Below are 22,265 nucleotides of genomic sequence, written 5' to 3'. Positions count from 1 at the left end.
CCGCAGGCCGCACTCGCTGCCCCCGCCCCGCGGGCCGCCGCCGCCCGCGGTGCCCCGCTCCGCGCCCAGCCCTGCCACACCAAAATGGCGGCCCCTGCCCTGACCTCACCTACCGGAAGTGACCTCAAGCGGGAGACGCGGGGGATACGTGACGTCATCTTTCCGGGGGCCCCGGGGGGGGGGGGGCCCCCGGGGGGGGGGGGCTGCGCATGCGCTCTAAGGAGATTTCGGGGCACCCGAGAGCGGCAGCTATTCGTTTCCAGGGCTGCTTTGTTCATACCCGAGTTCTTTGTCCGGTGTGCGTGCTGTGAGGGCGGCTAGGATCGGTCTGTGCTTCTGGTGCATCTCGTTAGGAGGCGAACGTAACCCGGAGTGCCACAATTACCCGTGGTTTCCCAGCTCTTGAAGCTTGCTGTGATCACTCATGTGAAGCCGGGTTTGTCTGCACGCAGGCAGGATTGAGTTCGATGCCTTTTTTTCTTCAGAGATGTGCTGGCACCCGCAGTTCCTGCCCTCCCCTCCTCTGCCAGCTGTATGCTCCCATCTCACAGCTGTGCCAGTGCAGCTGTTTTCACTGAAAAGTGTCTTTCCAGTGAGATGTTCAGTGTTAAGTATAGCCCTGTGAAAGAAAAAGCTTGTTCTGAGCCTGAGATCACTGACCTTGGGGACCTGCAGACAGAGAATTGCTTAACTTCCACTTCTGCTGCAGAGGAACACGTGTGTGGGTGCATGCAGTTAAGAATGGCATTTCTAAGGATGACAAAATAGATTTTAGATTGTTCTCCGAGATCTTCAAGTTCCAGTATAACGTCTTCAGAGTCTGGATAACTGCACAGAGAATTCCGTTGCAGCTCTGCTCAGTTCTGTAAGCTTTTTTTCCCCATAGGAATGTGTTTTTACAACTGTGTGGCCTCCGTGTGGCAGCACTTGCATAAACATAGAGCACAGCTGTCCTTAACTGTACCAGTGCCATGTTCCTGCCTGGATGGCTCACAGCATTTTTGCTTTCTTGTAGGGCATTCTGAAAGCCTTGTAACTGTCTCACGGATGGGGCTTTGCTATTGTGTCAATTAACTAGTTTTGTATGAACCTTCACAGTATCCCAATGAAAAAAAATATTCTATCTTACAGGTGGGAGGCTGTGGTTTGCTAAATATGTAAGAAAACACCAGGTGTTTGACTTCTGCTTATCTGATGGCTTAACAAATGAGCATCCTTCCTTTGCTGATCCTGTTCTCTCTCCAGATGGACTGTAGGTAGGAGCCAGTCATAATCTATTTGGAACCTAGAGTCCCAGTTTCCCTGGTAATGCGTGGAGTTTGCAAGCTAGCTGCAGAAATAGCACACTTCTGTGCCCAGGTTTTTCATAGTTTTGAAAAGCTGGAGATTGTTGTTGAGAGCCTAGACTGCTAGGAGAATTAAATCCCAGCAGTGGGAAAATATGGCCATTCTATATAGTGTTTCACAAACTTCAAATAAACAAGTAGAACTCTCTTGCAATGGTAAAAGTAATCATTTTTAGACTCCTGCTAGATCACTGTTTAAAAAAGAAAGAAGAAAAGCTATCTTTTGACTGAGAGTCTGCTGGCTGAGAAAAAAAAAAATTTTGTTCTTTTTCTCCTTCCCCATTCCTCCTTTTGTACCCCATCTTCCATTTTTTACAGCTGAACCACAAAACTACAGGAGTTAGAGGGTTTCATCAGGTTTCTTTTTCAGTTGCTAGCAGTTGGGAATATTACTGCAAGAGTTCCCTCTGGTGGTCAGTAATGGGGAAATGAATAATACTTCTGTAAGAAGCCTTTTTATACTGGGAGGATTTATTGTTCAGTCACTCTGTTCAGTGTTTTTAACAACCTTTCTTTACTTATGGCTTCTCTAGATAATAACTGGTAACCTTTTCCAAATTCCTTTTTCCTCCCATAATTAACACTCCACTCCTCAATAGTTTACTACCATTGATTCATCCTTTCTGTACAAAGGCTGCAATAAAGGTGGAGCTTTTCTGCCCCAACCTGCATTCTTTCACTGGCCTTTTATGGGCAGAGGATGAAGTCTGAGGTGAGTGGAAAAGAACAAAGCTCTTCACTGGAGACTTAATAAGATTAGGTCAGCTTGTAATTGTGAAGAATTCGCAGTTCATAATAATATTCCAAAAGAAGCTGGAAAATATCAAGAGAATATTTTGTTCACCTACCCAGCAGTAAAGGCCCTGAAGGCACTCAGGCCTGGTTTTCCTCTTCTGATTTGATTGTTCTTGCCAGTCAGCCAGTCAGAGGTGATTTTTTCCTAAGGAATTCTAAAACTTTGGCTACTTACCTAAAGCCACAACTTATCAGTAGAAAGTTTCATGCTGAGTTCAATAAGCAAGTCATGAGATCACATCAAGCAGAGAGAGTTGTGGTATATATACCACATATAGTATATAGCAAGGATCTTCCTGGGCAAACATTCCAGGATTTTCAAATAAAGTAAGCAAGCATTTGGGTGAAGTGATGGCTTCAACTGCATGCTTATAGCAGTAGTGCAAGGCAATCTGATGTCACAGAATCCTGCTCCAACTATTACACTGAAGGGTTAGGCTTTGTAAATATGGTCTATATCACATATGGATCTAGATCACTGCATTCTACTTACAAGATGAAAACCAAAAGGAGAAAAAGATGTATCCTTTATTTCCCTTACAATAGCATTTCTGTCACAGAAATGTTTTCTCTACCGATTATTTCAGAATCTGCTGCTCAGAGCAGGTGTTTCTGCCCTGTTTACTTCTCACATGTTCACATTATGCATACATGGCCTCTCCCATAACCATTCACATCTGGCATGGAAATATCACCTGTGGTGATATCACTTGGTGGTTCCTGTCAGGTGCTGGCTATGTGATGTCAGCACCAAAGATAGTTCTGGCAAAATAACTGCCATTAACTATTGTGTAAAGACCTCAGTGCAGAGGCTGTTGAAAATAAATAAATCTGGAGCGTGTGATGAGTATGGATGAAGGGAGGAGCCTTTGTGTTGCCAGCTGCAAAATTTCTTTATACCGAAGCCAAGATCTGCTGTTGAATTTTAGAATCATAGAATTGTTAAGATTGGAAAAAAGCTCTCAGATCTCCAAGTCCAACCCCAACCCACCCCACCATGCCACTGCCTCAGTGCCATGTCCCCACAGTTCTCAAACACCTCCAGGGACGAGGACTCTTCCACTTCGCTGTGCAGCTGTACTACTGCAGCACCACTCTTCCTGAGAAGAAACTGTTCCTAATATTCTACTTGAACCTCCCCTGTTGTAATTTAAGGCCACTACCTCTTGTCCTAAGAAAGCCTATCACGGGGCTGCAGGACTGGTTTGAGAAGCAGCAAAACTGAGGAATGAAGTAGGATGGGAAGGTCATGTAACCAGAGAAATATTAGGAATTTGTAATGGAATTAGCTGGATGTGATGCTGGTGACCATGAACTGAGGAAATGCAGCTGTAGAGCCATCAGTTGTATTATGCGATGGATGCTAAAATACTCATGCTATTGGCCAAGGCAGGAACAAGCCCTGAGATACAGCATGGTTCTGTACCATTGTGTCCAATGAAATAGCTATGAACTACAGTGAGCAATTAGGATAATTAGCAGAATAAATAACTTGTTTCGTGAGAATTGCTGAATGGAATTGTAATGGAATTTAGCATAGCGAAGAATGAAATGATTCCTATGGTTCCATAAGGCTTTTCTTGACATACCCTCGGGTGGGAAGGCAGTACGTGACAAAGGGAACAACCGAGCTGAGAACACACACATAGAGACACATGGCTCCTGAGCAGCACAGAGGGGGAGCAAGACCCGAACGTTTGCAGAAGCCAGGCCACTCTCACCACTATCATTGTAGGAGGGGAAAATGGCGGCGAGCGGAGGAACCGCTCTTTCTCTTCGTCTCTATGGCCGCGCTGAGCGCGTTGGCGCCGCTCTTGCAGCAGCTCCGGGCGGCGCTCTATCCGCGTTGCCGTCTCTGTGGTGGCTCCGGGCGGCGGCGCTCTGCACCGCGGCGGGGCCGTCTCGTTGGCCGGGCGGAGGGCGGGCTTGGCGAGCCATGGCGGCCGTACGGGGCCTGCGGATCTCGGTGAAAGCTGAGGCAGCGGCGACAACGGCAGAACCCCGAGGCCCAGAGCCTGAGCCTATGGAGGTGGAAGAAGGCGAGTTGGAGACCATCCCCGTGAGGCGATCGCTCCGAGAGCTCATCCCGGTGAGGGACGGGCAGGGGGAGCGAAGGAGGGACCGGCACCTGAGGGGGGGCAGGGTACGTAGGGGCGGCGCTGAGGCACCTGGGGGCTGACTGTGAGGGAACGGGGCATCGCGGTGCGGGAGGACGAAAGTGGGGGGGGGGTGAGGGGAGCGAGGGGGCGCAGGGCGGCAGGGGGAGGTGAGGAGAGGACGGGTGGGGGCTGTGGGGCGCTGCGAGTGGGGGGGACCGGCTGAGGAACGGGGCTGTGAGCGGGAGGCATCCGGCGGGGTGGGCTCTGAGGGTTGTTTCTTGTTCTGTGTCTTTTTTCTTACTTGCTGTCCTTAGATTAAGTTCAGGTACGGTCAGGTTGAACGTGTGAAAGTGGGTCAGAGTTGATCTCCGTTCCTAAGTAGGCTTTTTGTTCTGAAAACGCGTGTGGAAAATGCTTGAGAAACTAATCTCTAATTAGCTGGTTGATCGTCGTGCTTCAGCTTCTACCAAATACGTGGCCTAAGAGACGGCACCCTTCTGTATGGACTTCCTTGTGCTCCATCAGTCACCCCAAACTGGTGGTTTTGGTTGTTTCTTTTTTCCCATTGAAAAAGTAATACGTTTATTTTGCTGTTTTCGTATCTTTCTCTTTTAAATATCTGCAACTTTAAGGGAAGTTTGATACTAAGGAAAGCTGTTAGGCTCAGTGTGTGACTGTTTTCTAAGTGACTGACCTACTTTCTAGAAAAAGCCCTTTAGCCAAAATAATTATGGGAGCACAAGGGTAAACAGAACATTTATCCTTAGAGATAAGAAGGCAACATATGATCCTTATGTCACAAACCTTCCCTAGGAGATGGTTCTGTGGTTTCAGAATGAAGCAGTGCCATTGTTAAACATGCAGACAGGGACAGGGCTGGGTCACTGCTCCAGGGTTCGTGTTGTTCACTTCAGGCTTAAATTTCAGCGGTCTCCATTGGTGGAAATGAGTTTTATGCGTTTGTTTGTCACCATTGGTAGTGTTCCTCTCGGTCTGTAGCCTCGTAACAAACCAGTGATCGTTCATATTGCTGCTTTTGGAAGCCAGCTTTGAAATAATGATAAAAAAGTAGAAGTGAAAGACACTTGCTGAACTGTGGAAATGGTTTGACATTCTGACTTTGCTCAAAACTGGAAATGGCAAATTTCAGGAGTTGCCTATCTTTGTAACGGCCCTGTTAAATCTGTGTGTGTTTTACAAGAAAATTACACCTGACACCAAAGTGGTGAAAACTGTAGTTAGGAAAAGGTGTTTGATGGCTTCTGCTGTGTTGCTGAGACAAAGTAAAAACCTGAGCAATTAAATATTGCAAAAGCACACATTTCTCCTAGTAGAGGAATTTGGGTTCGCTTGATGTGCTTTAAATCTCACTGCTGTCAGTGAGGTTAAGTGCTTGTTTACCTGTCTCTGTTGGGATGCGTAGCTTGGAAAGGATCAAGGGCAAGAGATGGATTTCTCATAGGCCTGATTTGTTTTAGCACAGTGATTACGTTGCTGTCAGCATTCATTGAGTTTTCATCCCTGTTTTGCTTTGTTTCAGGACACTAGTAGGAGATACGAAAACAAAGCTGGAAGTTTCATTACTGGAATAGATGTAACGTCCAAGGTAATTTTTGTTCTGTGGTTCTTTGAAGTGTTTTAATTATTGCTGCAGTAAAGGAGGAAACACTGTGTCTTTCCTAAGAAGCATGGAAGCTTACCATTATGAAAACACTGTTTTCAATAACTAGAAAATTCTTCTTTATGGATTGCAAATGACATCTGGATAGGTTCTCTCTTGTCATTTTAAAGTAGCAAAATTTGTGTCCAAAACCTGAAAATGTTTGTATTGAAACTGCATTGATGCCACTCGGTATTGCAAAACAGTATCGCTGTGTGAGACAGGTGAGCCTTCTCTTTTCTGTGAGTGATGGTATTTCAGTATTGTTAAACGATGAATGTTCATTGTTTAAGATGGAGAAAGGTGGTGAAAGTGCTTATTTTAATGCAGGCTTTTATTTTTTTAGTAAATTGTTTGTACATTTGTTAGGAAGGAAAAATAAATTTTAATGTTCCATCATGGAAGCTGGGCGTGGGTTCAAGATAGTTTGTCTTCCCTGTGTCTTGATCCTCATTACACTGCCAAACTTGCATTAGAAGTATTAAATGGCACAGTAATGTTTCAGTGAGTTCTTTTTGTGTTCTGAAACGTACAGATCTCTTCAGAAATAACAGAATTATTAATATAGATCGTTGCTGCTTGGTTGGCTGTATTTTAAATATCCAGTCCTATGATGTAAGTTGCTGGGAAGGCTGTGCTGTTCCTCTTTTGACTGCATCATTTCGCATTTTGCAGGAAGCAATTGAGAAAAAGGAACAAAGAGCAAAACGCTTCCATTTTCGAGCTGAAGTGAATCTTGCCCAAAGGAATGTAGCTCTGGATCGGGACATGATGAAGAAAGGTAGGAGTTAACCCAGCAACGAAGAAGGAAAGATCCCTTTGTTTACTTCCTCACAGTTCCTTTACTTGATTTATACTGTTTTATTTCCTACATCTCCCAATGTTTTTCCCAGATAATTTTCAAGAGAAATCACTTCATTTTAAAAACGATTTTTTGAACTACTTTGTAACAGTGCTTATCATTTTCACTCCTTACTTTACTGACACCAGAAAAGAAAACATTTTTTATTTGATATTTGGCAGTGACACCTGATGTACGTGTCCAAGGTCTGTCTTCAGGACCAGTGCTGCCTTAAGAATATTTAAATTCCTTGAAAAGGCCTCAAGCACTGTTTGTGTGTGAGCATAGGACTCTGTCCTGTGCATAGAAAGATCAGGTTCCATGAGTGATGGCACATGTGCTGTCAGATGACAAGCTGGACGTGCTGGAGTATAAGCAGATAATCTGAGAGATGTGCACACACAACAGATCGGCATCTTTGGCATCCAGTTTGTTCCCAAGGCCTTTGTCCAGCTGGCAGCTTGGACCAACTAAGCTATGGCCTGTAAATTCTCTCCATGAGATGTGTGCAAAACTTGTACTATGTCCTGGTCATGGGTCTCGTTAGCATTATGTCTCTTCAGTACTGAGTGAAATTACTTTAGTAGCATTATAAAGAAAATGTGGAATACTAAAACCCCAAAACAAACAAAAAAACATAGAACCATGACAAAAGAGAAGAAAACCTCTGTAAGGCAGTTTGAAGCTTTTCAGTACCTGCAGCTCCCAGTGTTTGTAATGTTACAACCACTTTTCTTTTTAATTCTCAGTTAACATTTTACAGTGTGGGGTAACTCAAGTTCTAGTGTTGCAGATTGGTGAACATCATACTTCTACACCCTTAGCTTACTTTCAATGTTTGCTTTATAAATCCATGCATTATGAACATAAAAGCTTGCTTTGTAGAAACGAGTGTCAGTTTGATCTCTCTTCCTCTTTTATAGCAATTCCTAAAGTGAGACTGGACACAATTTACATTTGTGGCGTGGATGAAATGAGTACACAGGACATCTTTGCCTATTTCAAAGAATATCCTCCTGCTCACATCGAGTGGTTAGATGATACTTCATGTAAGTAAATGGAATCTTTTGTTTGTCATTCTTTATCTCTTATATCAGTGGAAGCTGTACCTTGGGTGTCTTTGTGGTTTTGTCTGTCTGTTTCCCTTTCATTAACCTTAGCCAAAAGGGATTTATAAGGAAAGAATTAACAGCGTGTAGTGAAAATCAAACCCACTGTCTGAATGAGTATTTAGAAAGAAAATGATTTAAAAATGACCTAAACAGCTTGGCATTACACAAATTACTGACGTTGAAGGAGACTCAAATAAATACGCTGGTAGATAGAAGGGTGGCCAGTGATCAAAGTGTCGTGGCTAGAGAGTCACTTGTGGAGGATGTGAATTGACTTCATTACAAGTTAAAGTGGTATTGTTCAAAATATGGTGGTCTAATTAATACAATTAGAAGTGCTGAAGAGGGAGGGTGACCGGTGCATAGAGCAGCAAGTTATGTAGCTCTTAGAAAATGGAGTGAAGAAAACATGACAGGAGCTGTTTGTTGACAATCTGAAGTTATCAGAAAGGAACAATGGAAAGTAGCTTGCCAGTTCTGATGTGGGAAAAAATGGTCTGAAAATGTGGTGCTGCTTGTATTTTGGCACAAATAGTGTATCTGCTTGTGTCACAAAGGATAATGTTCAGAGAGGAGATTATTTAACTGCATGCAACTAGAGAGGTTGGCATGGTTTTGTGCTGGGAAGGAGCAGACTTGTTCCTATATTTGTTTAGTTCCTTCTCAAGGAGGAAATAGTGGGTGGAGGAAGGTGGCTGATGAATGAGACACGCATAGATTGGGAAGGGAATGCAAATTCACATAGCAAGGGCTGTTTGTGAGGAGTATGCATGCAGTGAGGTTGCCAGAAAGATAAAAGATTTGACATCAACATGTATGAAATGCTCTTAATGAGCCTTACTTAACTTTTACTTCAACAGCACCTGCTGATACTTGAGACATACAGGAAGCCCTTACTGACTCGTGTTGTTAACCTATGCACTGTGTAGCCTCTGAAGTGCTTGAGCAGTCTCTTATTTTTCTGTTCTTTGGAAAAGGTTAACAGAATTCTGTGCTAAGGTCCAAGGTTTGGTTAAATTTAAATAAAAAAGGAGAAATAAGCCTTGGGTTGTTGTTTTTTCTTTTTTTTTTTTGATCTTTAATTGCATTTCTGTGCTAACACATTCATGATATACAATGGCTGTTACTCAGTATTGTTTGCTCTGATTTATACACGTGGTGTTGCATTTTGGTGGGTTTGGTTATGGTCAGTTGTGTTTTTCTAGTGGGATAAAAGCTGTGTGTCCCCCAGGTGAACAAGGGTTAAAGAACAGGAATTCCCTTATGAAAGATCTGATTACTTCTTAGTCATGTCCCATGATAAGAACATTTCTGAACTTTTGTTTGCTGTTTCCCTCCAGTAAGGCAGTGCATGTGACACAAACTGCATTTTGTTTCTGTGTATGTTTCTATCTGTATGTCATAGGCAATGTGGTCTGGCTTGATGAAGTAACAGCAACACGGGCTCTAATAAACATGAGTTCCTTTCCTGATCAAGAGAAAGCAAAAGGCAGAGAAAACAATGAAGAGAAGACAGCTGAAAAAAGCAAGAAAGGTAGATGAGATGTGCATATGCAGATGTCATCTGGTTAAATCAGTTAAACTTTAAACTTGTGCTTGGGTACTGCGTGATCTAAATGACTGAAGGAGCTTCTATCATATAGTTTCAGGTAAATGTATTCTGCCACTTTAAAAAAGGCTTTCATCTTGGAAACCTTTTGAAGAAACTACTTCTTAAAAGGTGGGTTGGAGTTAGACCAACAGCAGTAATTTGGTCAGCACTGAACATGTTAGATGCAGGGTCAGATTGAGATGTGGTGGTTGCACAGAAATAAGTCTGTTATGTGCTTGCAAAGGCAGTGGAAGGATGGATATTTTAACTGTGGAAACAGCAGGTCTAAGAACATGTGCTGGTTTTGAAATACCATGGTTTATTCTTCACACCATCCTTCATGTTTACCATCCACACCGCTGTGCAGAGCACCACCTCCCTGCTGTGTGCATCATCTCTACGTCTGACCGCTTTACTTTCAAGACAGAAGCACTCTGAAGGGTCACCTGTAAAAGAGCAAAGCAGTGAACATACAGCTCAGTGTTGTGATAAATTTGGTATCTGAATGCCTCGGTTGTAAATTAATTCTACAGGTGTAAATTAAGAGTCAGACCAATAGATAAATTGTTTCAAACTACTGTCCTGAGGAGTGCAAAGTGAAGGGAGGTGTTTTATTTATGAACTCTTTGAACAAAATGCAGGTGGACAATCTCTCTATTTTATATTCACAGTGCTACCAAAAGCCTTTTTGTAAAATTTGGGCTTTAAACTTGTGGATGCTTCTAACTCATTCCCTTTTCTTGTTGCTTTTCTCTACAATGCAGTGGCTCCTCCACCATCCATGTGACTTTAAAATATTGATAATGCTTCAAGTAAGATTTGCTACAAGATTTTTGCAGATTAGTGAATGTCTTTTTTAAATGGAGCATAAAGATATGTATATTAATCTTGTTGGCTACAGTATCCACATTGCATCATCAAAATCATGTCATTTAAATTCCTCCTACATAATCTTACTCACCTGTTCAGCTGGAAAAGTGGGATGCTGGATAGAGTACAAGCTGTGCAGATTACATCTTAAGGTGTGAGGTGCATACAGATGTATTAAAGTAGTCTGGCTCAGGTACGTTTCTTTTCTAGGTAAGGACTTGAGGCCTATGTAGACATTTAGGGTTGCAGGAGACACATCTTTACAGTGAGAAGCTAATATAAAATTGGATGTTTGAATGCTGTCCCTGATAGAAGTCAGCTAACGTTTGATTTTGGCTAATTTGTTTCCTGAAATTCTCTTTGGAGTCAGATTGGTTCATTGTGCTTTACTTTTTCCTTTGAACTTGGGTGTAGTTGTCAAGATTTTTTTAATAGCTGTGGTTCCATATTAGAAGTTGTCAAGTCCAGTCAGAGGAGATTTAAGACAAGGAGCTGTGAAATATAGAAGAGGGTTTTTTAGTCGTGTGTCTTTTGGGGAGGCTCAGAAACAATTTCCAACAACAATTTTCTTCCTGTGAGCTAAAAAAAAAAAGAACAAACAACAAAGAAAACCTGAAAACCTGTTTCACATTGTGAATATTGGATACCTGTAGGTACTTGCAGCGTTTAAAAGGGAGGTGGAAGGAAACAGGCTTTGATCCACCTTTTGCAGTCTTGTCCTTGCTGATCTCTGTCACACTTAGAAATTACAGTGCAATTTCATTTGCTTTCAGATAAGTAAATTGATAATCCATGCCTCTGGCACTTACCTGTATGGGGTCTGTCTGGTTGATGTTAATCTGTGCTCATGTGTGCTTCAGTTTTCTGTAGACGTTCACTGTTTTGATTACTCTCTAGGCTGCACAGAGGAATTGATAACACCTTCAGTCTGATTTCAGAGACTGTAGAGAATAATATTGAAATGAACCAGAACATTAAAATGTAGATTTCTTTTCTTGATTATTTTCCTCTTTAGAAAAACAGGAGGAAAGTACTGATGATGAGACAGAAGAAGGCGAGGTTGAGGATGAAAATCCAAGTGACATTGAGGTCAGTATAGAAAGCAAATGAGAACCCCATTACGGGAGTTTTGCTCTGAGTGATGGAAACTATTCATGACATGATGGTTTTTACCATATATGCTTATAATTTACAATTTAATTATCAAAGCAAATAAGGTGGGGAAGAAGGCAGGAAGTGCAGACGTGCTGCTGGTGAGAATAGCCTCATAAAAGTGCTTTGTGAAAGTAATTTCTGAAGACTGATAGGGCAGCCAGCATGTAAGAGCTAGACTGACTGCTCTATCCTGTTAAAGGAGACAATGAAAGGAAAATAGAGGAAGGCAGCAGCCTTTCAGTATAGAAGGCAGTGTATAAAGTGGGGAAAAAAAAGGGGATTTAGGCTGCCCATAGATTTGTGTGGGCATCAGCATACGCATTGATTTCTGTAAGTAGTTTAATCTTCACTGGTTGAATATATATAATGGGTGTCATCAGTATTTTCTTTAGGAATGGCTCAGCAAACACTCACCCAGGTTATGGAAATGTGAATTTTAGCTTATAGAAAGCAGTTATAAATGAAACAAACCAATGCCTGTAAGTCGGTGTGCGAGGGCAGGAGAACCCATTGGTGAGACTGTTTGTAGATGAAACAAAGAAAAGAAATCACGTCTTTCTTTTTCAGTGTCCAAGTTTATTTATTCATTTCAGTCATATTGTAGTTTCATTTGAAAACTTATTTAATAATCTGAAGAAGTGTTATGAAGGAAGAGACAAAAATATTTAAAACCTTTTGGCAAAAAAAGAATTCCAATATGTAGTAATTTGTCAAGAAAGAAATGGAGTTAGTCTGAACAGAATCTGAAAAGTATAACCAAGGGGTTGCTTTTCTGCAAGCAATCCTTTTTCATTCAAAAGTAATTTTATTTTTGAGTCCAAAATACCTTTTTTGCCCCCAAAGTTGGATGCCCTCACCCAGGTAGAAGAGGATTCTCTCCTGCGTAATGATCTTCGCCCTGCCAATAAACTGGCTAAAGGAAACAAGCTATTCATGAGATTTGCTACTAAAGGTAAATGAACAGCTTAACAAGCATAATGAATTAATTGCTTGTTGCAGTTTTATTTGTTAACTAATTAATTACTTGAAGTACCTAATTTTTATTTGCAAAATGGTTAGGTTTTTTGCTAATTATTAGGTATTAAGATTTTGCTATGAATACACATTTAGTGTGTGAATTAAATCCAGTTCATGTTGTATGAAGATTATTGTACATAAAATATTATCTTGGGTTCAGGGCATTCTTCCCAATACCATAGAATAGGTTTTACAGTGCACTTCTCCACCGAGGAAAATTTCACATTTTATAAATATGGAAATCAGTTGTGATGTTTATGAGGTACTGATGGAAATTGTCACTTAATGCAGTTGAGATATTAAATTATACTTATGGATAAAATGAAAATGCATATAATTTCTGAGCCATGTGGAAGGTGGCAGATCCATAAAGAAAAGAAAGGTCGGGAATAAGGTAAGTATGGCCTCCAGCAGTTGCAGTGGGATGCAGTGTTCCTTTAAGCTGACACAGAAACTCAGAGTCTCCACGGAGTTGGGCACAAATAAAACTGTGGCTGTAGGACAAATTTAATTTGGGTTGTCAGCAAAATTGTATTGTCCAGAAAGGAAATTGAAAGAAATACCAGGGACCTGTAAGACATAATCAGTCTTCCTTTCACTCTGTGCCTGTCTGACTGGATGCTAGCGAGGTATGTTCAAAGAGGAAAGGAAATATTCTTTTAACTTATGTTTTTTCAGATGACAAAAAAGAACTGGGAGCTGCAAGGAGAAGCCAGTATTACATGAAGTATGGCAATCCCAATTATGGAGGCATGAAGGGGATTCTTAGTAATTCTTGGTGAGTGCAGGATGCAGGAATTGGAACACTGCAGAAACTCAGACAAGGTGGTTCAAAGCTGTTGTAACTTGCAGATTTTTTTTTTCTTTTGGTTCCTGTAGATGTATCTCAAGTGTGAGTAATGTGAGCAAAGTGATGATGTGTTTGCTGGGGAATATTTTGTTGTGACAATAAAAAGTTTTGTATTCAGAGCACACACACACACACACAGAACAGTTCTCTGGCATAAATGGCTGTTGTTGAAGTGAGTGATAACTGCACGTGCTTAATCCAGGATTGGTTACAGCTCATTTCTTTGTGATAGGAACATCATTCTTTTAATGGTGTTTCAGGAAGCGGAGGTACCATTCGCGTCGAATCCATCGGGATGTGATAAAGAAAAGGACCTTCATTGGGGATGATGTTGGCCTGACTCCTCCTTACAAACATCGGCATTCGGGTAATTGCTGACAGTGTGTCAAAGCTGTACCAGTGTGACTGGGGAAGTGGAGGGCTGGATGCATTATTTTTGGTGTTACTACTTACAGGAGTGGAGAGGATTCTCATAAGCCAGCAGTTGTCACATTAAGTCCTGCAAGATGATAGGAATTGTTATGTTTAGGTCAGCATGAACTGCCCCCGCAACGAGGCAGTTATACCGTGTGTGTTGAGTCCAGCTACATGCTTGAGCAGTATCCTGAGGTATACTGGAACACTATTATGGGCTTTTTTTCTCCTGTAGTGATTTTCTCCCTCTTAGATTATTCTGTAGTATAGATTCCACTTAGAATATTTTGGAAAGTATTCTCTTTTTAGCTTTGAAGAACTACGGGAGGTGGTGGAGTCACCGAGCCTGGGGGTGTTCAAGGAAAGGCTGGATGTTGTGTTGAGGGACATGGTTTAGTGGGAGCTATTGGCAATAGGCGAACGGTTGGACTGGATGATCTTTTAGGTCTTTTCCAACCTTGGTGATTCTATGATTCTATGATTCTATGATTTCTATTGCATCACTTCTTTACAGTAATAATTTTCTGCCTTGTTCTTACCTACGATAAATGATAAACTAAGTTTCTCAGAATCAGTTTGTGTTGCTGTAGGCTTGGTAAATGTTCCTGAGGAGCCTATTGAGGAGGAAGAGGAGGAGGAAGAAGTTCAGGATATGGATGAAGATGACAGAGTTGTTGTCGAGTACCGTGATGATTTACAGCCTTTCAAACAGTCCCGAGACCGTGGTACGGTGAGGCGATCGAGTGCAAGTGCATCTGATTCTGATGAAATGGACTATGATCTTGAACTGAAAATGATATCGACCCCCTCTCCCAAAAAGAGCATGAAAATGACAATGTATGCAGACGAAGTGGAATCACAACTGAAAAATATTAGGTAAAGGTTCCCTGTTCTTTAGAAGCGTCAGTGAAAAGGTATTTAAAATGTAACCAGTGACAGTGCTGTCAAAGCTTAAAGGCATACTGTTGAAGCTGCTATTTCAGTTCTTAACATAATTTTGCAGTAGGCATTTTAGAGGTGAAATGCAAAATACAGAAAAGCCTGTATTGGTCTTTTCTTTCCAATTAACGTATTTAAAACGCAGCTTCCTTTGTAGATTTCTGCAACCCAGCACTGTGATGATGATAAAACTCAAAGTGGAATCAATGGAAATGTAAGCAAGCAAAATTAAGCTCTTGCATTTCATAGGTAGGGCAGCCATCCTCAGGTGTAGATGAGAAAAAAGTAATTATGTTCATTGTGGACTCATTAACCAAAGCTACATATACTGTGGACAATCAAAATAATTTTAATTTACATCCCTTTGGCAGTATGAGTCATTACAACAGTTCATTTTAACATCAGACCTTTTACCAGTTCTGAGGTTGTTCATTTGCTTTGAATTTTGATGCAGAGGGCACAGCCTTACAGAGACAAGCTTGATATCTGCCTTGTAGCAGATACTGAGGAGTTTGTGTGATTACAGTTAGACTTTGGATTCTGACTGGAAAACGTGCTCATATAAGTAACATTTTTGGGTCTTTTTGTTTGCTTTTTTTACCTCTGTTTCTCAGTAGAGCAATCCTGATAACATTGTTTTCTATAATTCCACATACAAGAAGATCTGAGAACTGCACTAGATTTCATTTTGCTTAAGGGACTTTATTATTGTTTTATTTAGGAATTCCATGCGAGCAGATAGCATAGCAACCAGTAATGTGAAAAACAGGATTGGCAGTAAAGGATTATCAGACAAAGTTGTAGATGTAAGACTACTGTTAGAAGAAAAACGTCAGAATAACAACGGGCTGCGCCAGCCAAACAGCACTGTAAAATCAGGTAATGTGAAACTCTTATGCTGTGCAGAATTATGACTCTCTTATTAATTGATGTCATCGTTTTACATCAGTCCTCCAATGCAGCTTAGAAACATGAGGAAATCCTATTCATCAGCAGTTTCTGCACTGAAATGGTTAATTTCTCCTCACTAAGAGGCAGAGTTGGAGGTTGCTTTGGGGGAAAAGTACTATTCCATTTAAGTGAAAGAGTGACATTTATTTTTATCTAATTTCTTTGCCTGCATTTATTTCCCCCCCCCCCCCACACACACACTTTGTCCCTTTTAATTTGCTTACTTACTGAGGCAGATTCTGTATGAGATCATGGGAACCTGTATTGGGGGGAAGCTCATGTGCAAACTGAAACATGAGGCACTAACTACATGACTACATGACATAACTACGTGAAATAATACATATATGGAAATATATATGTGTCTAGCTGTATATATGTGTATATGAAGTATTTTTTCAAATGGCAGTCTTTATTTGTTTATGCTAACTGACTTGCTTTTCTTGGCACAGGTGTGTGTAATTACAGCTACTTCTGACACAGAGAGTATCCAGAGAATTATCTGACTGATCATGGGTTGTCAGTATATTTAGCATTTGTTTATTCTTATTTCCATTTAATTCTGTAAAATATTTAGAGGTATTGGAAACTCTAAGGCAAAGTATCTATAATCTGAAAAAAAAAAATCATTGGAAGCTTCACAATTACCTTATAATCATAGCTCATGCTGGACACATATATGCTGGGCTGCTAAAAGGAATGCAACAAGCCATGGAATAACAGCTAATTTTTGGGTCATCTGGACAAAATATAACCTGAAAACATTAAATACCACATTTTATTGCCAGAGAACAGCAGAATCTGGATAACATTTTATTGCAAGCTTTGTCGAGACTGAAATCTGAATATGAAGGACTTAGTGAAAAGAGGATAGAAAAGATGAGAACATTTGTCTAGTTCTGAATTCTATGAAGTGTGCAATGAGCGTCAAATTAGCTGGCAGAACTAAAGTAAAAGCAACGTGATTTTTGTTGTTCTAATCACTGAAAATATCCCTAGATGTGCGGCAGAGACTGGGAAAAAGACCACGTTCCCCAGAAGTTAAGCCTCCAAGCAGCATCTCTGCTCCTCGTCGAGAACCAATATCAGACGTACACAGCCGGTTAGGAATCCCAAAGCAGGATGTAAAAGGCCTCTACTCTGATACCAGAGAGAAGAAATCAGGTCAGTTTGGTGCTGGAGTGGAAGTTTAAAGAAATGCAGTACATTCCTGTTAGTTTTCAATGTGCTTGTTTTTCATCTTACTAGGTAATTTATGGACCCGGTTAGGTTCTGCTCCGAAGACACAAGAAAAGACTTCAGATAAACCTGAGAACTCCGTGGCATCTCCAGAGGAAGATGATTCAGAGCTCCAGCGGGTTTGGGGTGCTCTCATTAAGGAAAAAGAGGAGTCTCGGCAAAAAAAGAGTCGATTGGATAATTTACCATCTCTACAAATTGAAATCAGCCGAGAAAGCAGTTCTGGATCAGATACTGAATCATGATTTTACACTTTGATCCTCAAGATCGTGACTCTGCAGTGTGGCAAGATTTCCTTTGCCCAAAAGCTGAACACTGGCAAAGACTCTGCAGTGAAGGTTCCAGAAATGTCTCAGTTCCTTTTATACAAAAATAGAGATGCATATGCCACTTGAAACCTAAAGCAATCATGTTTGTCTGGAGTCTGTGGTCGGCCCTGTGTTATGTAGGGCGTTGTCTTATATGTTAATTACAGCAAACCTGTAGTTAATTCTAGCCAAACACTTTTCCCTAACCTCTGAATTTAAAAGAAGAGGGAAAAATACTCTGTATTTTTAAGAAGACGTTTTTTGTTCTTAATATTTTTAACATGGAATCTTTTAACAAAATGTTTTACACAGTTCATCCAAAGAACAGGGCATTTCACAGTCAGCACCATTGCCTTGCCCTTCTGGCACTTACCAGCACCTTCCTTAAAGTAATAACAATAATGCTTCCTGGGTAAGCAGCCAGCAAGGAGAAAGCATGAAGGGTCTGCCACGTTCCCTTCCTCCAGAATAATGAATGTAAATCCAACGTTGTAGTATAGTGAGGTTTCATGAGGTATCCATATGGCATCACTGCTCTCCAGGAATTCATGTATTTGTTTTGGTGATACTGTGTTCTGCTGTAGCAAGGATTGCAGTGTTTCAGACTGCAAAGTTGGTTGAGAGAATTGTGCAAATTCCTGAAGGTTTTTCTTATCTTTTTTTTTTTTTTTCTAGTTACATATTGAGAAATTATATTTCTCTCATTCAGCTGTATTATGTTTTGAAGAAATCTAACAGTTTAAATACTTACATTTTTATATTTGTGGAAATTTCCTGTTGGCCATGGTGAAAAAAGCTATAGTGATGTTTTCCTATGTGCTGTTTGACTATACATATATATAACTGAAAGAGAAAAGGAAAACTATAGGATCACTGTCCCATGTCAATATTTTTGAGTGTTCTTGTATAGTACATGTGGATGTGCACATGGTTGACCTGTTACATTCAGCTTTTTTTTTTTACCTGCGTATCCTCTCTACATAAAAGTTTGATCAGAGTGCAGCTGCAATTTTTTCTTCTTCTTGTTGCCTGTGGCATATATTTTGATTGCCAGTAATTCTAAATGAGAATTAATGATAGCACGTCGTGTTCTGCTGAACAGAACAGGTGGCAAAAAACATTGTCTGCTATGTTTTTGACAGTCTGAGGATGTTTGCTTTGTCTTTAGGACTGTTCATCCTGGAGAAGAAGATGTTGGGGGGAGGGATTTTATCAATGTGTATATAAATACCTGAAGGGAAGATGCAAAGAAGAGAGCTGTGCTATCTATCTTCAGTGGCACCCAGCGTTAGGATAAGAGGCAGAAGGCACAAACTGGAACACAGAAGATTCTGTCTGAACTTCAGGAAGCACTTCTTTACACTGTGGATGATGGAGCACTGGCTGCACAGAGCTTGTGGAGCTTTGAAATCCTTGAAGGTGTCAGAAGCTACCTGGATACAACTCTGGATGGCCCTGTCCGTGCAGGGGGTTGGCAGGTGACCTCCAGGTGTCCCTTCCGACCTCTCAACCATTTTGTGATTCTGTCCCTACATCCCAGGTTCTGTCAGTCCAAATTGTCAGTATCTCTCTCTTCTCCTGTCTGCCTTTTAGCGTTTTTTTTTCCTCTTCCTCTCTTTGTGTTTTTGTTTATTTGTGGTTTTTGTTTGGTTGGTTGTCTACTAAGTTGGAGTAGGTTTGAAGTTTCACAGAAGTAAGGAGTCTGCAATTAACTTTCTTACTGCTTTAAGCAGCATGTAAAATGAGAGTTGAAATGAAAGGTACAGTGATGAGAAATGTAAGCCTGCGAATGTCTGGGCTTCACGTCTTGTTTCCTTGTTTTGTGACACCCTGCAGTTTATATTTAATTATTGAATATATAAATATGACTCATAAAAAAGTGCTGTTGAGAGTAAACAACTGCAATGTCTGATCACTGCAAGAATTCATTTCAGTGTGTGCTTTCATTAATATCCCTTCCAAAGCTTTAAAGTAGAATCACACCTTACCCATTCCTCAAGACCCTGATGAAATTCATTTAACCAGTCTCTTTTTGCCAGTAAACCTTCACGTTGTGTTACTGCTTTGAATCCACTCTGACTTTGCCTTTTTCTGAAAAGAGGAGGTAGGTAACAACCACACGTCGTGTCTGTGAGCATTGCTTTCTGTGTTGCTGTGAATTGAGGTCAGTGCCTGGCTGAGGGCTGCTCTTCACCTTCCTGATAAACCACTGTGCTTCCAGGTAAATATTCATCACTTGAGCCTGGTGAAGGGTGGGCTGCTGGTGTGAAAGATGGAATGGGAAGAGAAAATCTCTTCAGCTGAGAGCTGATCTGATGGGTGTATGAATGAGAAAAGTGTGGGCAGTGGCTGGCATTTAAGGAGGAAGAGCCATTAGCACTGCGTCTGTCTTCCATGTAATCAGAAATGCACCTCTGTTTGGAAGGGAGGATTGTGTGTTAATGACAGCACAGGATCCCAGCTGCCAGGAAATAGAAGTCTGCTGTTTTAGGGACCTACTGAGAACCTTTTTTCCCCCCTTTTTCCTTTTTTTCCTTTTTTTTTTTTTCATCCCCCTCCCCTTTTTCTTTTTTTCCTTTATTTTCCCTTTTTTTCCCTCCTTTTCTCCCTTTTCTCCTCCTTTTCAATCATCCTTTTTCTTTTTGCAGTAAGAGTGTTTGCCTGGTTTTCTTTCCTGATTTTGTACGAAGCCCCTGAAGGTACCTACTGCTATTAGGAATGCTACTTTTGTTCTTCCTTAATTACCCAGACGTGGATTTCTGTGTTTTAAATCCTCAGTGGGCACTTTATCATAACTAACATAAATCCAGGAGACTGATAGAAGAGTTTCCTGCAAGTCCCCTTCTTTCTCTTTGCGATTCTGGAGCCGGACAGCCTCCATCCCCCAGCAATTAGCTGTAGCCCCCATTTGAACCCTGCCACCCCTTCCTCCCTCGCTGCAGGAAATGGACGCCTTGCTCCCCCCGCCTCGCCTGAGCAGTGGTACAGCCCACCCACCTCTCGCGAGAGCAGTGAGGCGGGCTGTACCTCGCGAGAACGGGGGGGGGGCCGGCCCCCCCCCCCCCCCCCCCGCGGTAGGATGGCACATCCCGAGCCTTTATAAGCGGCGGCAGCGGTTCTTCTCGCCCTTTCTCCTCGTGCGCCCGGTGGCGGTGGGGTCTTGTGTGGAAGGCGCTCGGCAGGGCTGAGGTGAGGGCTCCCACCCTCGGGCAGCGGTGATGCACGCCGTTCCTCCTCGCCCCCCAGGGGCTACAGGCGGCAGTTGAGGGATGTAAAGGCAACTGGGTCTCGCTCATCCCGTCCCCGCAGGCCCTCATGGAGGCGGATGGGGGCCCAGGGCCCCGCTCGGAGTGCTCTGGCAGCTGCGCCGCGGTCCGAACTGAGGTGAGCGAGGCTGGGAGGACTTGGGCTGGGGCAGATTCTTAGTGCTGAGCCTTCTGAGGCCTACTGTGGGTTTTTACTTTTATACCTCCTCCTCACTTCCCCTTCCTCCCCCTCCCCCCCCTTTTCCCCCTTTGATCCTTGAGAGTCTTATTGTAGCAAATGTACTTCTGCGGTTTGCTAGACTTACTGCTGAGGAGTAGTGCTTTAATGCTTGTTTGGTGTCTGTTTCCCCAGCGAAACGATGCCTCGAAGCAAAGAGTAACGTGTTAAGAACATTCTAGATCTTTCCTTGTATACCAGTGATATAAAGTAGCTAAGTGCAGAGCTGCTAATTGAAAATAACCTGTAGCAGTTTTAATTAAGCATATAAAGCTATGAAAAATAAACGTCGTGTCCTGATAACAGAGTTAATGCTTTATATTAGCAAAGGGGACAGGGTACAGTCAATTCAGCGTGAACCTGTTCCTCTGTGTATTGACCTATCAGAGTTGCTGGCTGTTGATGATGATACCCCAGAATAGGAAGTGCCGTCAGATGCGAGAACTGACGATAACCTTCTTATTTGTCTGAAATACAGCTGCACGTGTGTGAACTTGAAGTCGTCTACACCTTGTCTGCTAGGACTAATGGGTCAATGTTTATTTGCTTTGCAGAACCTGGGATTTCCAGGTGATGTGATACAATAAGGATTGGGAGCAGGCATCTCTGGAGATGGCCGTAATGTGAAGGTAGGTGGTGAATTTCATTGGGCCATGTAGAGATTCCTAACAGGCAGAATCTGTTGAGAATAAATGGATCTTATTGATCGTATTAAAAAAAAAAAGCAAAAAACAACAAAAAAAACCACACAGGAAGCATATTTTGTATGGTTATCCTTCATGGCTTGAATCAATCTACTTTCCTTCCTTTTCCTTCCTCTCTTACTTAGCCAATTTTCTGGGATCCTTAGATATAATTACCACTTGCCACATACTCATAGCTGTTAATCATAGAATCATAATGATTAATGTCTGTTTATGTTACAGCCCTTCACATGGCCCTGGGACAGAAGTGAGACTGCAAGAGCAAGAGTTTGAAGAGTTTGTTGTGGGTGAGTTGTAACATTCTGTGTGCTCTTAATTCACTGTGGTGCTTTTGGGCTGCAGTCTCACAAACATTGTGTGGTTGAGAGCATTTTCATTGGCCTTTTTTTTTTTTTTTCCTGTGTGTTTTTAGCTCTAAAACAGTGATTGATGAAGTTGTAGGACAAAACAGCACTTTGTTGGGCTGAAATACTGAGGGTAAACATACAGGAGCTGCTGTCTTCTGCACTATATACAGCAGTATAGAACAAAGGTGCTTGTTTTAGAAACACAGCAATGTATCTGAGGATATCATATGATGAAATTAACCAAAAATTGCTGGAATTACCGGCAGATTGACTGGTGGTGAGCAAAGGTTTTTCTGATGATATCACTTAAATTAACAAAAAGATAAGCAGCGAATGTTGGATGGTCAACTTATTCCTGCCGTTGTATTGCAGGTGTTGATGCTGAAAGCACGTTTGTTTGAGGAAAAAGGAACCCAATGGAACATGAGTGAGCTTGGCAGCTGATCTTTGAAAACACCACCTGTTTTTCTGTGCATGAACTTTTAAGATAAAACAATGTTCGTACTGTTTTGATACACATTAAAGTTGTAAAACAAAAACCAAA

At 41.7% G+C, this 22,265-nt stretch overlaps 1 protein-coding gene, 1 long non-coding RNA gene and 2 other non-coding genes across 8 annotated transcripts; all 4 read left to right on the top strand.

Annotated features, from left to right (window-relative positions):
* Nucleotides 1-4,061: 4,061 nt before the first annotated feature.
* Nucleotides 4,062-19,115, top strand: NCBP3 (nuclear cap binding subunit 3). Of its 4 annotated transcripts, none has more exons than XM_042879865.1 (13): nucleotides 4,062-4,230; nucleotides 5,781-5,846; nucleotides 6,576-6,681; nucleotides 7,665-7,790; nucleotides 9,259-9,387; nucleotides 11,330-11,403; nucleotides 12,313-12,421; nucleotides 13,165-13,264; nucleotides 13,597-13,703; nucleotides 14,341-14,626; nucleotides 15,411-15,568; nucleotides 16,640-16,804; nucleotides 16,889-19,115. In XM_042879865.1, the coding sequence occupies exons 1-13, from the start codon at nucleotides 4,078-4,080 to the stop codon at nucleotides 17,122-17,124; spliced, it is 1,815 nt and encodes a 604-aa protein (XP_042735799.1). In that variant the 5' UTR covers nucleotides 4,062-4,077; the 3' UTR covers nucleotides 17,125-19,115. The 4 variants fall into 4 exon arrangements, with proteins under 4 accessions (XP_042735799.1, XP_042735798.1, XP_042735796.1 ...); XM_042879864.1 differs by having other exon boundaries at nucleotides 14,326-14,626; XM_042879862.1 differs by having other exon boundaries at nucleotides 4,062-4,284.
* A 1,152-nt stretch (nucleotides 19,116-20,267) lies between these two features.
* On the top strand, nucleotides 20,268-22,265 carry LOC122184673. Of its 2 annotated transcripts, XR_006180598.1 has the most exons (5): nucleotides 20,268-20,376; nucleotides 20,497-20,571; nucleotides 21,225-21,299; nucleotides 21,597-21,661; nucleotides 22,094-22,265. It is a non-coding gene; the product is annotated as an uncharacterized LOC122184673 (long non-coding RNA). The 2 variants fall into 2 exon arrangements; XR_006180597.1 differs by having other exon boundaries at nucleotides 20,280-20,571.
* LOC122184819 lies at nucleotides 21,069-21,143 on the top strand. Its single transcript, XR_006180636.1, has one exon. It is a non-coding gene; the product is annotated as a small nucleolar RNA SNORD49 (small nucleolar RNA).
* Nucleotides 21,947-22,020, top strand: LOC122184823. The gene has a single exon (XR_006180640.1). It is a non-coding gene; the product is annotated as a small nucleolar RNA SNORD65 (small nucleolar RNA).

Source organism: Lagopus leucura, unplaced genomic scaffold (assembly GCF_019238085.1).
Source record: "Lagopus leucura isolate 7727_CA_CO unplaced genomic scaffold, USGS_WTPT01 Super-Scaffold_100024, whole genome shotgun sequence".
Taxonomy (NCBI): Eukaryota; Metazoa; Chordata; class Aves; order Galliformes; family Phasianidae; genus Lagopus; species Lagopus leucura.
Note: the sequence above shows the minus strand (reverse complement) of the source record. Positions and strands in the feature narration are given on the sequence as shown.

What these genes read in the sequence shown, in the direction of transcription:
- NCBP3 (XM_042879861.1), top strand. Translation starts at nt 4,078, where the DNA reads ATGGCGGCCGTACGGGGCCTGCGGATCTCGGTGAAAGCTGAGGCAGCG. An exon ending in GGCACCTGAGGGGGGGCAGG is followed by an intron (nt 4,285 to 5,780) that starts GTACGTAGGGGC and finishes GCTTTGTTTCAG; the next exon opens with GACACTAGTAGGAGATACGA. An exon ending in AAAATCCAAGTGACATTGAG is followed by an intron (nt 11,404 to 12,312) that starts GTCAGTATAGAA and finishes TTGCCCCCAAAG; the next exon opens with TTGGATGCCCTCACCCAGGT.